This window comes from Penicillium alfredii, assembly GCF_028826965.1.
Source record: "Penicillium alfredii strain IBT 34128 chromosome Unknown utg000001l_segment0_segment0, whole genome shotgun sequence".
Lineage (NCBI taxonomy): Eukaryota > Fungi > Ascomycota > Eurotiomycetes > Eurotiales > Aspergillaceae > Penicillium > Penicillium alfredii.
The window spans coordinates 2,295,690-2,308,553 of record NW_026622698.1 but is presented as its reverse complement, the minus strand read 5'-3'; the positions used below and the strand labels follow the sequence as shown (position 1 = coordinate 2,308,553).

General features: G+C 51.6%; 5 protein-coding genes across 5 annotated transcripts; 2 read left to right on the top strand and 3 right to left on the bottom strand.

Moving 5' to 3' along the window:
* Positions 1-190: 190 nt before the first annotated feature.
* NUU61_000888 (phosphoglycerate mutase family protein) lies at positions 191-1,541 on the bottom strand (the record flags this gene model as incomplete). Its single annotated transcript, XM_056651471.1, has 4 exons — positions 191-700; positions 834-1,076; positions 1,167-1,379; positions 1,443-1,541. 4 exons carry the CDS (start codon positions 1,539-1,541, stop codon positions 191-193), a joined length of 1,065 nt encoding a protein of 354 aa, XP_056516321.1.
* A 518-nt stretch (positions 1,542-2,059) lies between these two features.
* NUU61_000887 (uncharacterized protein) lies at positions 2,060-3,789 on the bottom strand (the record flags this gene model as incomplete). Its single annotated transcript, XM_056651470.1, has 2 exons — positions 2,060-2,974; positions 3,031-3,789. The coding sequence occupies 2 exons, from the start codon at positions 3,787-3,789 to the stop codon at positions 2,060-2,062; spliced, it is 1,674 nt and encodes a 557-aa protein (XP_056516320.1).
* Positions 3,790-5,056: 1,267 nt separating this feature from the next.
* NUU61_000886 (SNF1 family serine/threonine-protein kinase) lies at positions 5,057-7,621 on the top strand (the record flags this gene model as incomplete). Its single annotated transcript, XM_056651469.1, has 4 exons — positions 5,057-5,439; positions 5,505-6,340; positions 6,396-7,004; positions 7,062-7,621. 4 exons carry the CDS (start codon positions 5,057-5,059, stop codon positions 7,619-7,621), a joined length of 2,388 nt encoding a protein of 795 aa, XP_056516319.1.
* A 592-nt stretch (positions 7,622-8,213) lies between these two features.
* NUU61_000885 (putative pathogenicity factor) lies at positions 8,214-10,057 on the bottom strand (the record flags this gene model as incomplete). The annotated part of the gene is made up of 2 exons (XM_056651468.1): positions 8,214-9,861; positions 9,996-10,057. 2 exons carry the CDS (start codon positions 10,055-10,057, stop codon positions 8,214-8,216), a joined length of 1,710 nt encoding a protein of 569 aa, XP_056516318.1.
* A 1,169-nt stretch (positions 10,058-11,226) lies between these two features.
* Positions 11,227-12,426, top strand: NUU61_000884 (Pkinase-domain-containing protein; the record flags this gene model as incomplete). Its single annotated transcript, XM_056651467.1, has 2 exons — positions 11,227-12,016; positions 12,104-12,426. 2 exons carry the CDS (start codon positions 11,227-11,229, stop codon positions 12,424-12,426), a joined length of 1,113 nt encoding a protein of 370 aa, XP_056516317.1.
* Between the last annotated feature and the right edge of the window lie 438 nt (positions 12,427-12,864).

Sequence of the window (12,864 nt, the reverse complement as noted above, 5' to 3'; positions counted from 1 at the left end):
TTATCTATATTCTGCTTTCTTTGGCAGATACACCGGTCTCGTTTGTCTCGCTTGACCTTGATTTCGAGTGCGACAGGAGAATTTGCATTTTGTGGTAGTCTAGCCCTCGACCCATGTACAATACTCAATCGATTTCTCATGGATATCTTCACCTTCAACCTATCAACAAATCCCCCCCTGGTTCTCATCATCACCCCTGTACCACTTCAGCCTGATCCACACATCGTTGAAGTGCCTCCATCTGCTCGGCCGACGCCCGTCCCGACGCCACCACTTTCATAAGGGCAGTTAGATCCGAATCCGTCCGAGCTCTATCCGCAAGGATATTGATCGCAGAATCAGCCCCAGACGGCCTAGCCTGCGAACCTTGCCCGATCTGCTCCGCTCTCACCACAACGGGGATCACGGCGCCCGTCGCCAACGGGAACGGCCGATGGCCCGTGACTTCCAGGATGCTGGTGATGGCGCCAGAATGCGCGGTCAATGACAGAAACACGTTTTCGTCGCTGCCAAAGATGTCGTTCAGCAGCCCGATAAGGCGCTGGTTGCGCTCGTTGTCCGATTCCCGTCTCTTGGGGTCCCAGAGCGGGTCGTCTTCGGCGAAGTCGGGCTCGAAGCGGTAGAGCGGGAACTGAGCGGCGATTTCGGATGCCTTGGATCGGCGGTCGCAGGTGTGCACGCCGGTTGTCTCTCGGAGGAGCTGATGGGAATTAGATTGTGCTTTGTTTCTTTTCCTGGGGGATGGGAATGGGGAGTGGTTGGTGTACACCCTAGGTGATTTTATCCCAGGGATGGTCTGTATCAGGCCCTAGAAAAGACATAAAGTAGCATACCTCTTGAATCAACGGCCGGAACGGGTCCGTATCGGGCAAGCCCAGTCCTTCGAACGTGATGCGACCCGTCTCCAAGCACCGGTTCAGCGGACTCACGTAGTACGACTGCGGAGATGGGATCCCATGCTCGATCTGCTGAGCCCAGGCAGCATTTGCAGTTTTGGCCTGGGAGATACCCAGGTCCGTGAGACGGGCGTCAACCCATGTCCCGTACTCGTCGCCGTCGAGAAGAGACCAGTAGTCCTGAGAAGATTGATCAATCGTGGTGTCCCACAATCCCGCAAAAGAAAATACGAAAAGAAAGACTAAATCCAAGGATAGAGGGAAACATACATCCCATGCTTGAGTGCCGTACCGACGCTCTGCGACATTATGGACGCCTTCGCCATGACGCCCAAGGAAGAGAACTTTATACCTCGTTCGGGGCTCAGCTTGGTCATTCAGGCTTTGGATATGTGTGTTGAATCTCTGCCACTGGGTGGCTTGCGAGTTGTCCTCTGATTCAGTGCCATAGACCTTGGGAATAAGCCCGAAATTGGTTGCTACCTGGCTGCATCGTGAGTGGCCCATCTAATGGTTTTGGGGGGGGGCTGATGGGAAGAAACTTACATAGTCGAATGTTGCCGGGTCGGTAGTCTCCTCATCTTGGAGGAAATAGCCGGTTTCTGTGGTATACCGGAAGAACTGCGGTTGGCCCATGGTCAACATGCACGGTAAAGACCAGATCGACGTCCAGGTAGAACAGGGGGGAGGCTAGGGTTACTTTGGCTGGGGCCTCGACATGGTGGGGCTGTGGAATCCTTTTTTTTCTCACTTGAGCTTGGCACTGTGCTTGCAAGCATGAACTATTTACTGCGGTATTTACTGGTGTGTCTACTAGGTTGTTGACTGGGTTGCTCCAATAGTTTAATCAAAGTTGAAATGGTTCCTGGTTGCTTCTACCGTGGCTGATACTTTCCTAACCTCGGCAAAACAAACCATGGAGAATGAGCAAATCGCAGGCATAAATCAATGCATCTTTTGTGACTCAAGACTAAATATGGTCCAATATAAATCAAGCACCAGAACTCCTTCCCAGCCCAACTATCCCATGATCAAAATCCGCACCAAAACTAAACCCAAAAGACTTCCCAGTGGGCTCCGAAGCTGGAAACCGGCATGGCAGGTACCAACGTATCCATAGCCATCGCCCAAGTATGAGTTTCGGTTCCTAACATGCAAACGCATTAGACGAGCCCGAAGCTGCGCGATCGAGACCAGTTCGGGCTCTTTTGAGCAGACATGAGCTGTCTCCCAATCCAAGAAAGACATCTGCCAGCCACGTCCTCAGTCCAAGAGGACCGGGAGATAGTCGATTGCCAAGCACCATAAATGGCCAAAACAGTGCCTGACAAAATTCCACCAACAGAGTCGGCGAGCGGGCGTAAAAGCTTGCCATTGTTTCCAGAAAGGAGCGTAGAGCCACGCCGACTGGGTACATCCAGTGAGCCTTTGGGAGACTGTGTCGAGCGAGCAGCAAGAATCGCCAGTGGCTGTTTGGGGCTTGAAAGAATGCTCTGTTGGTACTCCAATCCGGGGTTTGCCAGAATTCCAGAGATGCGAACTCCCAATGAGTGGCGTAGACCCAGGCTTCCGGAACTGTGCCCTGCTACCGATTGGTTTTTTGGTGAGGCTTGGCCGGTGATAGGTGAAGTCTGAGTAGTTCTCGGGCGATGAGCCTCCAAATTCGGGGCACGCAGAGAGCTCACTGGCAGAATTGCCGCGGTTGCGACTGACGGGTCGTGACCCGTTGAGGTGCTCATGGGCTTCCTCCTTCCCTTGGAAGATAGAAGCGCCGCGGGTTGGCTGACTAACGGGTCGTGGCCCGGCGTGCCACTCGGCTTCATGTTTGCCTTGACTGAAATCTTCGCGCTTGGGATTATTCTCTCGTGGCCCGGAGACGCGCTTGCTGGCTTCATGGTTGCCTTGACCGGGACCATGGCGGTTTGCGTTAACGGGTCGTGACCCGTAGATCCAGAGAATCGTGCTTCCGGAAGAATCGGGGCTTGGAGTGTTGGTTGTCTCGGTCGCTCTCGTAAAGTAACGTTTGGTTGTAATTCGTTAACACCAGCACGGGCAGCCGCCTTCTCCAGGCAATTACACTGGACATAAATGAGCAAATCGACCAAACTGTGTTGAGCATCACTTCCTGACTTACCCTCTTGTGTTGCTTTTTGTGTTTTTCGCAGGCACCATATTTCCGTGCCTTGATGTAATTTTCTTTTTGGGCCTGAGACCGAGGCTTCTGTTTCTTCGGCACATTGGTAGTGCTGTTCATGTTCAGATCCAAAACCAGCTCGACACCTCCGCTTCCAGCGGCTGCTTGGGGCGCCGGTGTGTCCTCAGCGCTGGTGCTGGTGGACTGCGGGGAGGTGCTTCCGCGGACGTAGTCCGACCAGCACGGTGAGGAAAAGCTGGTGTTCGAGTCGGAGGACATGTCCAGGTCGAGTGCCGTGGCATCGCATAACCGCTGCAAATGTAATGCGATGGCTGCTTCACGGCGCTTTTCTTTGATTGAGGCGACGCGAGAGTCCGCAGCTGCATGTGCCTCAACCATATTCCGGAATGCGGAGGTGCTGTCGTACGGGTTATAACCCGAGAAGGCTGCATCATCGAACATGGGGGCTGGGTCATGCATCAGACCCGTCTCTGGGGAGTGATCCACGAAGCTCCCCTGCGGCATGCCATATTCCACGTCTGGGAAAGGGGGCTGCATGAACCGGGGCGAAGATTCTCCGATCATCTCGTGGGTCTCGTAAGGCAAGGCCATTTCAGGAGGAGAGATGGAGTTGACCGAAGGGGAGTGGTCATCGCCATAAGCGGATGGCAGGTCGAGAAACTGATCGAAATCGAGGGACTCATCAGGAAAACAAGGTAGGTCCATTTGGTAAAGGAACTGATCCTGAATGGAGGCCATGTCTTGAGGGAGTGGAAGAGAAGGTGAGGGTATTACTGAGACTATCTCCGAGTAGCTGGACTTGGGAAGGACAGCGTGAAACAAGTGCCTGATGCACAAGGCCCTTGAATCCTGAGGCAAAAGGGAGAGAAGGTGAAGAACGACCTGAGGCAGCCGTTGATGCTAAGTATGGCGGCGCTGCTAGGCCGCCTTTTTCCTCTTTGGGGTCCCCGACTCTACGCTAAACCCCTTTGAGACCCCGACCATGGCCCCGCTGTGACTCAACGGGTACCTCGTGTTCTACACAATTTGCATGCGACCCGAGGTACCATGTATGATGAGACCCCTGTTACAGAACTCGTTCATTTGTGGTTTTATGCCTTTATGTCTTGGTGAATTATACTGTTTTCTTTCTTTTTTTTGAATGTCTCGAACCTCGAGGCGGTGCTATGGCGGTGCATCACCCAGTCTTGGCTATCTGTTTTGTCACCTCGTCATGCCCTAACATCCTAGCAGATCCCTGCGTATGGAGAAGGCATCCGCAGGTCTAATATTCTTGGAGATCTCTAGTGTAAACCATTGTTGATCAGGTTGTGGATCATACTGTATGATGGACGGATTGGGCTATCCTGTGTAGTGGCTGGAGATATATTGTTGCGACTAGATCTTCATATAGCAAAAGTCCCAATCTATAGGGGTGGAACTGATGACATCAACTTTCCTTTCACTTTAAGCTGGAATTTCCCATATATCCTCTCGGGTCAAATCCACCGATTGAATTCTTACTTTCTTTGACACCGTTGTGGAGGGGCATCTCGATTATCTCGATTAACCCGCCTAGCTAAGGCCATCTCCAACCTTCCAAGGTTCGCCCTAGACTCTCCAGGGCTCTCTCGACATGGATGAATTTTGATCTTCGATCTTCAACCCTCGAGTTTCGCATTGCCCTTGATTTCTCCTGGCCCATACTATTATTCTCTCCAGCTGGTGTGCCCTCACATATCGACTCCATCACTTCTGCTGCCCCTCCACCCGCCCCGCCCCGCCCCCTCGCAGTCGCCAAAAAAAACCCCTGCCAGCTTGCCAGCTCCACCTTCGGTTCGACTGTGGGGAGGGTCGAGATTGTCCAACTGATTGGCGCCTGACAAAAAAATGTTTTGTGCCAAAATAAAATAGAAGGGGAAAAAAAAATAATCGAGAACCACGGTCTGCACAGTCAGCAGCCCCGTCGGACCCGTGGACCACTGGCACGGAAAATCAATCACGTCACGTTGTCCTCTCCCCGACCATGGCCGCCGCCTTCGATGAGGAAGACCTCTCCATTCCCCTGCCCCCCTCCAACCACGATCGTGATTGTGTCAGGGCCCCCAGCTCAAACCCCTCCGCCATGGCAATGCCCCCGCCCTCGCGCCCGACCGGCAGACCCGAGGCCGAGACACAGTCCCCGGCAACCACACGAGACATGCAGCGCCTCGACCAATACCACACGGTGAAGATCTTGGGAGAGGGCTCATTCGGGAAGGTGAAGCTTGCTATTCACCAACCGAGTGGGAGGCAAGTCGCTCTGAAGATTATCTCGCGTCGCAAGCTACTCTCGCGGGATATGGTCGGTCGTGTGGAGCGGGAGATTCAGTATCTTCAATTGTTGCGACACCCACACATCATCAAATTGTATGTATTGTTGGGCGGTTTGTACTTGCCTCGTGGGTGTGAACTGACCATATCTCTTCTACCAGATATACGGTTATTGCGACCAAGACCGATATTGTGATGGTGTTGGAGTACGCTGAACGAGAGTTGTTTGATTATCTGGTGAGGAAGGGAAAGTGCAACGACGACGAAGCCCGCAAATTCTTTCAACAAATCATCTGCGCCGTGGAGTATTGTCATCGACACAAGATCGTGCACCGGGACCTGAAGCCGGAGAACTTGCTTATCGACAGCCAGAAGAACGTTAAGATTGCCGACTTCGGTTTGAGTAATATCATGACGGATGGCAATTTCTTGAAGACAAGCTGTGGCAGCCCCAACTATGCAGCTCCAGAGGTGATTTCGGGAAAGCTCTACGCAGGTCCCGAGGTGGACGTTTGGAGTTGTGGTGTGATTCTTTATGTGCTTTTGGTCGGCAGGCTGCCTTTCGACGACGACTACATCCCCGCTCTCTTCAAGAAGATTGCAGCCGGCACATTTCACATCCCCGGCTATATCTCTCAGGGGGCAGCCCGGTTGATCCGGGCAATGCTCCAGGTTCACCCAGTGCACAGAATTACTATTCCGGAGATCCGGCAGGATCCGTGGTTTCTCAAAAACCTGCCCAAGTATCTGCAGCCGCCACCCGACGAATTTATCGAGACGGGCGTGGATCCAAACAAGGCGATTGAGAAGGGCAAGCTTGCCCCAGGAAAGCCACTTCCTGTACAGCACAAGATTCACCAGGTCGCCGTTTCGAAGCTCGAGCGGAGCATGGGCTATGGCCGCGAAGATATTGAAGACGCTTTACGGCATCCGGAACCCAGTGCCATCAAAGATGCCTTTTCTATTGTCGCCGAGAATGAAATGATGCAGACCAACTGTGAGTTTCTTTTGACTAGCAGTTGACAAGAAAGTGATTCCTAACCACCACACAGCTCCCACAGAAGATAGCCTGATGGCCGACAACATCCCTACCCAGTACAAAGAACCAGCTTCCCCTACAGCCAAGCGGACTTCTACGGTGCCCCGAACTCAGACGCCATCCACACCGATGGTTGCCCGAACTCCAAGTGTCTCGCGCCGGATGCCCCCGGAGGAGGCCCAACAACCCGAATCCGAAGACTATGAACCGATTCGTGTCAGCCATGTCCGGATTTTGCCAACAAGTCTGCCTTATGTTCACGACCAGCTTATGGAGCAACGTGACCGGGAGCAAAAAGCCCGGAACCAAATTCTCGAGGAACGTCGACAAGAAGCCGCGAGACTCGAGGAAAGCGGTCAAGTTTCTGAACGCCGGGAGCTCTCTCCTGAGGAACAGGCTGCCACAGCTCGAGCATTGAAGCCTCATGCGCGCAGTGTTGTCGACTTGGGAAAATTGCATCTGGAGCCACCCACTGGTCGGCCCAACACACAACCACCAAAGAGATCCCGCAAGTGGCAATTTGGTATTCGCTCTCGAAATCAACCCTATGAGGCGATGTTGTATCTGTACCGGGCGATTGCTGCGCAGGGCGGCTTGTGGGATATACAGCCCGTCGAAGCTGGTATGCTTTTAATAATTTCCCCTTCTTTATTAAAACCAAAGTTAACATCCAAAAAAGGTTCACAAATCGCTGCTGGCTCGGGATCTCCTGACACATCCAAACCTCTGCAAAGCAAATACCCTGATCTTCCTTCGGATTATTACATCCCCAAGGATCCATGGTTCATTCGCGCACGGTTGTTGAAAGAAGGCGTCAAAGCCCCAGGAGCCTCTACGAGTGTGTATAACAGCCGTAGTGACCTCGGCGAGCTGCGTCGCCGCTTTAACATCACGGGTATTGCTGCTCCTACTGAAGACAAGGACAAGGACAAGGAATCCAACATCCCCACACCCGACGCCACGTCTGGCCCCTCCTCGGCGACCCAGCAGGGTGGGCTGCCACGAATCTCTTACGGAGTCTGGGTCTTTCTCGACATCCAACTGTACCAGCTTGAAGAGAACAACTACATGGTCGACTTCAAGTGCGACGGCTACCAGAACGTCATCCGCGCTGAAGGCGACTCCGAGTGGTACCCGATCAGCAAACGCCTCAGGAACAAAGAGAAGGAAGTCACCAGCCCGTACCCCTTCCTCGATGTGGCGTCTGACCTCGTGGCCCAGTTAGCTGTCGCCAGCTGAGTGCTCGGGTATCACATCGGTGCCCATGATGATCATGAAATTTCCATCATATCCTCTTTAATCCAGTTAATGTTTCTTTCCAGTTAGGATGACCGGATCTTGTTGCATTTTGTTTTATTATGAGCAAGCGTGTTTTTGATGCTGGCTATTGCTGCACTGTACGGAGTCTGTGTCTGATGTTTTGCATGAAAAAAGATATTCAGCTCTTGAAATATTTTGAAATATTTGGGACTTGGCCTTGCCATTCACATATGCAAATCAATTGCTTCTTAAAAGCTGTTTCTCGCTGGATCGCCGTCTTTACTCAAAACAAGATAGGCTATGCCGATTGGTAGCAGCTATAAAATTCCACTGAGGGCAACATCTTGCTGATTCTTTTTCTTGGACGTCGATAAGAGTTTACTACCGCTTTCAACTTGAAGCTTCCTTGTTTAATGTGATGTGATCAACTTGTTTTTCTTCATGTCAACAATTTGTACAAGTTCAAAGTCATCGTCACCCCAACGCGCACTATTCTTCTATTTGTCGACACCATTCAAATCGCCACAAGTCACGAAACAGCTGCCTCTCTCCCTTGCCCCAATTTGTTCGATCACTTGTGTGGCTTCTTCACTGAGCCACGCGAGGACACGCGCGTCGCCATGCGCAAGAACAAGCGTGCACTGCGCCGTCTCTGGCTCTCCGACCCACCCCTATTGGTACCGGCCCTTCCGATTTCCTGCCCGGCCGACTGCGAGTCCGATGCTGCAGGAACATGTGCAGGTACAGATACAGGAGCGATGCTCGAGTTGCCATGCTGCACAGTGTCTTCGTCGTTCTCCCGAGCACTGCTGCGTTGACTATTCTCTCCATGTTCTCCATTCACTTCCTTCTCCTCGCTCACCTGGTCTGTACTGCTTCGCTGCCGCAGCGCCGCCTCGAGAACCCACATCCGGAACGTCGGCAGGATCTCGACATCGGGGAACCGCACGCGGCTGATCTGCTGGCGTAGGGTGTTCTTGTAGCGATTGGGCGTAGCACGGCGCCCACTACCACCACCACCGCAGCCCCCCTTTGGCGATTCCCGGGGAGAAGCCACCGACGCACGAGTGGCCAGTAGGATCTGGCGGTTTTTCTCGTCGTTCCGCAGCGTGATCATGTGCTCGCGCACCTGCATCACGATGCGACGGATCTCAGCGAATGACTTGCCCGGTCCCAGATGGACGCGCAGCCAGTCTGGTACCGGTGAGATAATGGCCGTGGGGTGTCTGCGGCCGGACTGCAGAGCGCCGAATGAGGCCGGCGGTGCCAGTGCTGCAGAGGATCGGCCGGTACCAGACGAACCGGCTGGCTCGTTAGCCTCATCTGTGCGCATCATTTCGCGCCGGCGGAGGATTAGCTCGAAGCTTTCGACTCCGCCCCATGCCTCCATCCGGTTGAGCGACTCGAGCAGCAGCTCGCACTGCGTGAATGGCCATTGGTCGGCGCGGTACCGCGCTCGCTGGTAGTGTTTGCGGCAGTAGTGAACCCACACGCTGCGCGGGAAGAGCTTGGTGGTTGTCTTGTTGCGCCCGAAGACATGCGAGACAACCTTGCGGAAGTGCATACCATCTGGTGAAGGCGCCATCCGGCATGGGGAGGAGAACTCGCACAAAGATGCGTCTTCGGGCTTCTTCCTGTCTGACTGTTCCAGGTTTATCAACCCCTGCTGTGGCTGTACCCGACGTTGATTGTGGCCGTGGCCATTGGGCAGACTTTCCTGATGAGCCTCACGCTCTTCACGATACTCATGGTTATGAAGATCCAGTGGAGGGAGAGTCAAAGATAGGAGAGGCCCGTGCCGCTCAGTCCTAGTTTGATTGTTGTCTCGAGAAAACAGTGGCGATAGAGACGACTCCGTCGCACCATTGCGCAAGTCACTGCCCTCCCAGGGGCCCAATTGTGGCAGAGGCAAGCCAGCAGGACTTCTGCTTCGTCGCCTCGGCGCAGGCTCAGTTCTGCTTTGGTATGGATTCTCTCGCTCATACCGTTCTCGGAGTCTGTGGCCACCTTCGACGTCGTAGCCGTACATGTTCCCCCTCTCAGTCCACGGGTAGACCCGGGCACCAGCCGGTGCTGGTGTTGGAGTGCGAGGGTTGGGAAGAGGTGGGATAGGTGCAGTCGATGTGCCAATAGTATCCCGAGGTCCTGGCTCTGCAGTCATGCGGGAAACTGCTATGGGATTACTGTTGTCTGGAGCCGTCATAGACGGGGTAGGAGCCCTAAGCATTTGGATATCAGCCTAAGAGGAACACACTCACCACAGAGGTAATATGAAATATATCTTAGATTTAGGATGGTACAGTGTGGAAAGTCAGAAAAAAAAAAAAAAAAAAAAAACACTCATACAACATACCTAGATCCAGGCTGGGCCGGTGCGTCCGACGAGCCAGGATGACTGAGATCCGTCGGATCCATAGCTGGCCAGTGAAGAGACTGATACCAAGAAAGAGAAAGCAAAAGAGATCAAAGGAGATGTGAAACTGAGACAGGACAGTCTGGTTCTGATAGGTTTGGAGCGAGTCTTGCGAAGTATCAGGATCAGAGGACCAGAGATGTGGATAGGACAGAGACGATTTCTGGAACAAGGGTAGAAAAAGAAAAGGAAGTTTGTTGGCAACTTCCTCTAAATATTTTCGAGTTTATAGCGTACCAAGTTTGTAGGAGATCTCCGTGGAGTCAAACGAGATATGAAGGGATATCCCGCAGACATATCCCCCTCATAGAGAGGATAGTGAGGTTCTCGTAGCAATTATACTATAGATCTGTCATATGAATTATGCACCAGTCTCTGCTTTGACGAAAGCCGTGAATAACTTACTAGTAATTGAAATATCCATGAAATATGCTTCATGAGCCTTTTTGATATGAAGTATACTCGAGGCTAAGCATATAGTACTATATAAATTTATTGAGATATTTACAATTAAAATAGTCGAGTTTTGCGGGGAATATAGTGTGTGTCGGCAGACTTTTGGATGCGTATATAGTTAAATGTCAGGGTTCCACTATCATCTATGCAGCCACGTAAATCCTACCCTTATTATTGCCTAGTCTTGGTTAAGCCTCGATGCATATGTATAAGCTTGTAACATTCCACTACATAGTATGGAAGTATTCATGCTAGCGTGCCAATTTGGCGAGGTCTTACGGGTCCAGGGCTATTCTGGTCGAGTTAAAGGGCCATACACCGAAGGATGCTCCATCGGGCATTGGGGCGTTATTTACAAGTTGCAGCCGCTGTACGGCGGACCCACGGCATTTCCACCAGCTGGAAAGTAATGTGGGTCCACCTGAGGGCCTAATTCCGCGAAGTCAGCATAATAATCTCAATTAGTTTAACCGGAAGAAACGTACTACATACTATATTCCCGAGTCAAGTATACTTCCGATCCAATAGAGACCAGGATATGCGAGGACTCCGTTATATTGTGTCATAGCCTCAGCCCGCAATAATGATTTTTCTTCAATTGACCTGACAATCTCTTGGCCCCCGGGGCGGAACTATGTTTTTTATAGCAACCCAGTCCCCGACTATTATTCAAAAGACCCCTTCTCACAATGCCTACAATCTTTCATCCGCCATCATGAGTCCCTTCTGTTTTCAACTGATATTATGGGCGCTCTATTCCTTGATTATTCCTCAGATCTCCTCTGTTCCAGTCCCCGAAGACCTCCACACGCAAGACTTTAACCCTGGAACGACGCCTACACCACGAAGCCTCGCCGTTCCTCATTTACTTGAGAGTCGTGCCTCTACCTCGCCACCTCATGGATGTTTTCGAGAGGGAAAACAAATCAACCCGAAGGGGAAAGGCAAATACGCATATGCTATCTTCAATAATTACAACCAAAAATATGCGAAAGTGTTTATCAAGCGCAAATTAGGGGAGGGGGGCCAAGGCGAGATCTGGGACGCAGAACTCGAGTACCTCAGCCTGCCACAGGACAGGCCCTGGGGGGTTCAACCCAATGACCCACAGCCCGTTGTGGTCAAAACAGCACCGGGAGGGTCTTTGTTAGACACATCAGACCTTCAACAATTGATCGACAGCCGCTTTGTTATGAGGTTCAAGGAGCGTTTCTGGTCACCACGCGTCATGGAATCGGTCCTCGTGATGCCAAAAGGCAGGATTGATTTGATGGACGCCCTAAACGACAACATGAGAATCAATGTCCCGCGTATAATACAAGGGGCTGGATTGGGATTATTAGCTGCCCATGCCAAAAGAATCGTCCATCGGGATATTAAGCCCGAGAACATTCTGTTGTGGCGACACGGTGTGTGGGTGATCGATTGGGATTGGGCTAAAATGATGGATGATGGAATTACCACATCCACCGAACTCACGGGATCACCAGACTACCAGAGTCCAGGTAAGTTTCAGGTCCTGGCAAATACTACCCGTTCCCTATAGCATATATAACATCGGAGTGCTAATCTCTAATCTATATGGTGTTCAGAGGCCCGAGACGGCGAATATGATGTCTACAAAAATGATGTTTGGGGATTAGCCAAGACATATCTGACAGCCGATCAATGGCACAAATTGGGAAATCAGCATTATCATGACTGGTTGACGGAGGAACTACAGCGGCCTAAGACATACAAGGACACCGACTCCTTTTTGGAAGGCCAGTTCTCCGAAAGAGTGTTGTCCAAAGCTAAGAGGAGGGTGATGGCAAAAGGCTTATGCCAACAAGGTTCAAGATTCCCACTACAGAGATGGATAGAGGAGTTCGAAAAGGCCGAAAACCTCGGACCTCCTGAAGAGGAGACGAACTAAGGGCACCCTTAAAATCTATATATAGACGCATCTTTGGCCTTGGTCGGGTTCTGAATGTGGTTAATACTAGTTCATTATATACAACTAAGTATTGCAGTAGTGATCCCTGAGCAAGGTGGCGGTTCTCGGTCTCGGTCAGTTCACTTTACTTCCATCAACTTGCAAGAAACCGTGGAAGTTTATTTGTTTCCTCGTCTGCTACTTTGCCGCTTCCAAAGTACAGTACTCCCAACCCTGCAACCGTCTAACTTTCTAGTTTATGTAAATCCCGTAATTTTATAAAAAGGTGCCGGAAGTATCTAGCTACCGGCCATATCTATGGCAGACGAAGGAGATTGTGCACGTAACAAGCTATACGAATCTAGGTCAGATAAAGCCCAGAGCGTAGAATGTAGAATTTATATAAAATATATTCTATGGCTATACCAAGTGGAAACT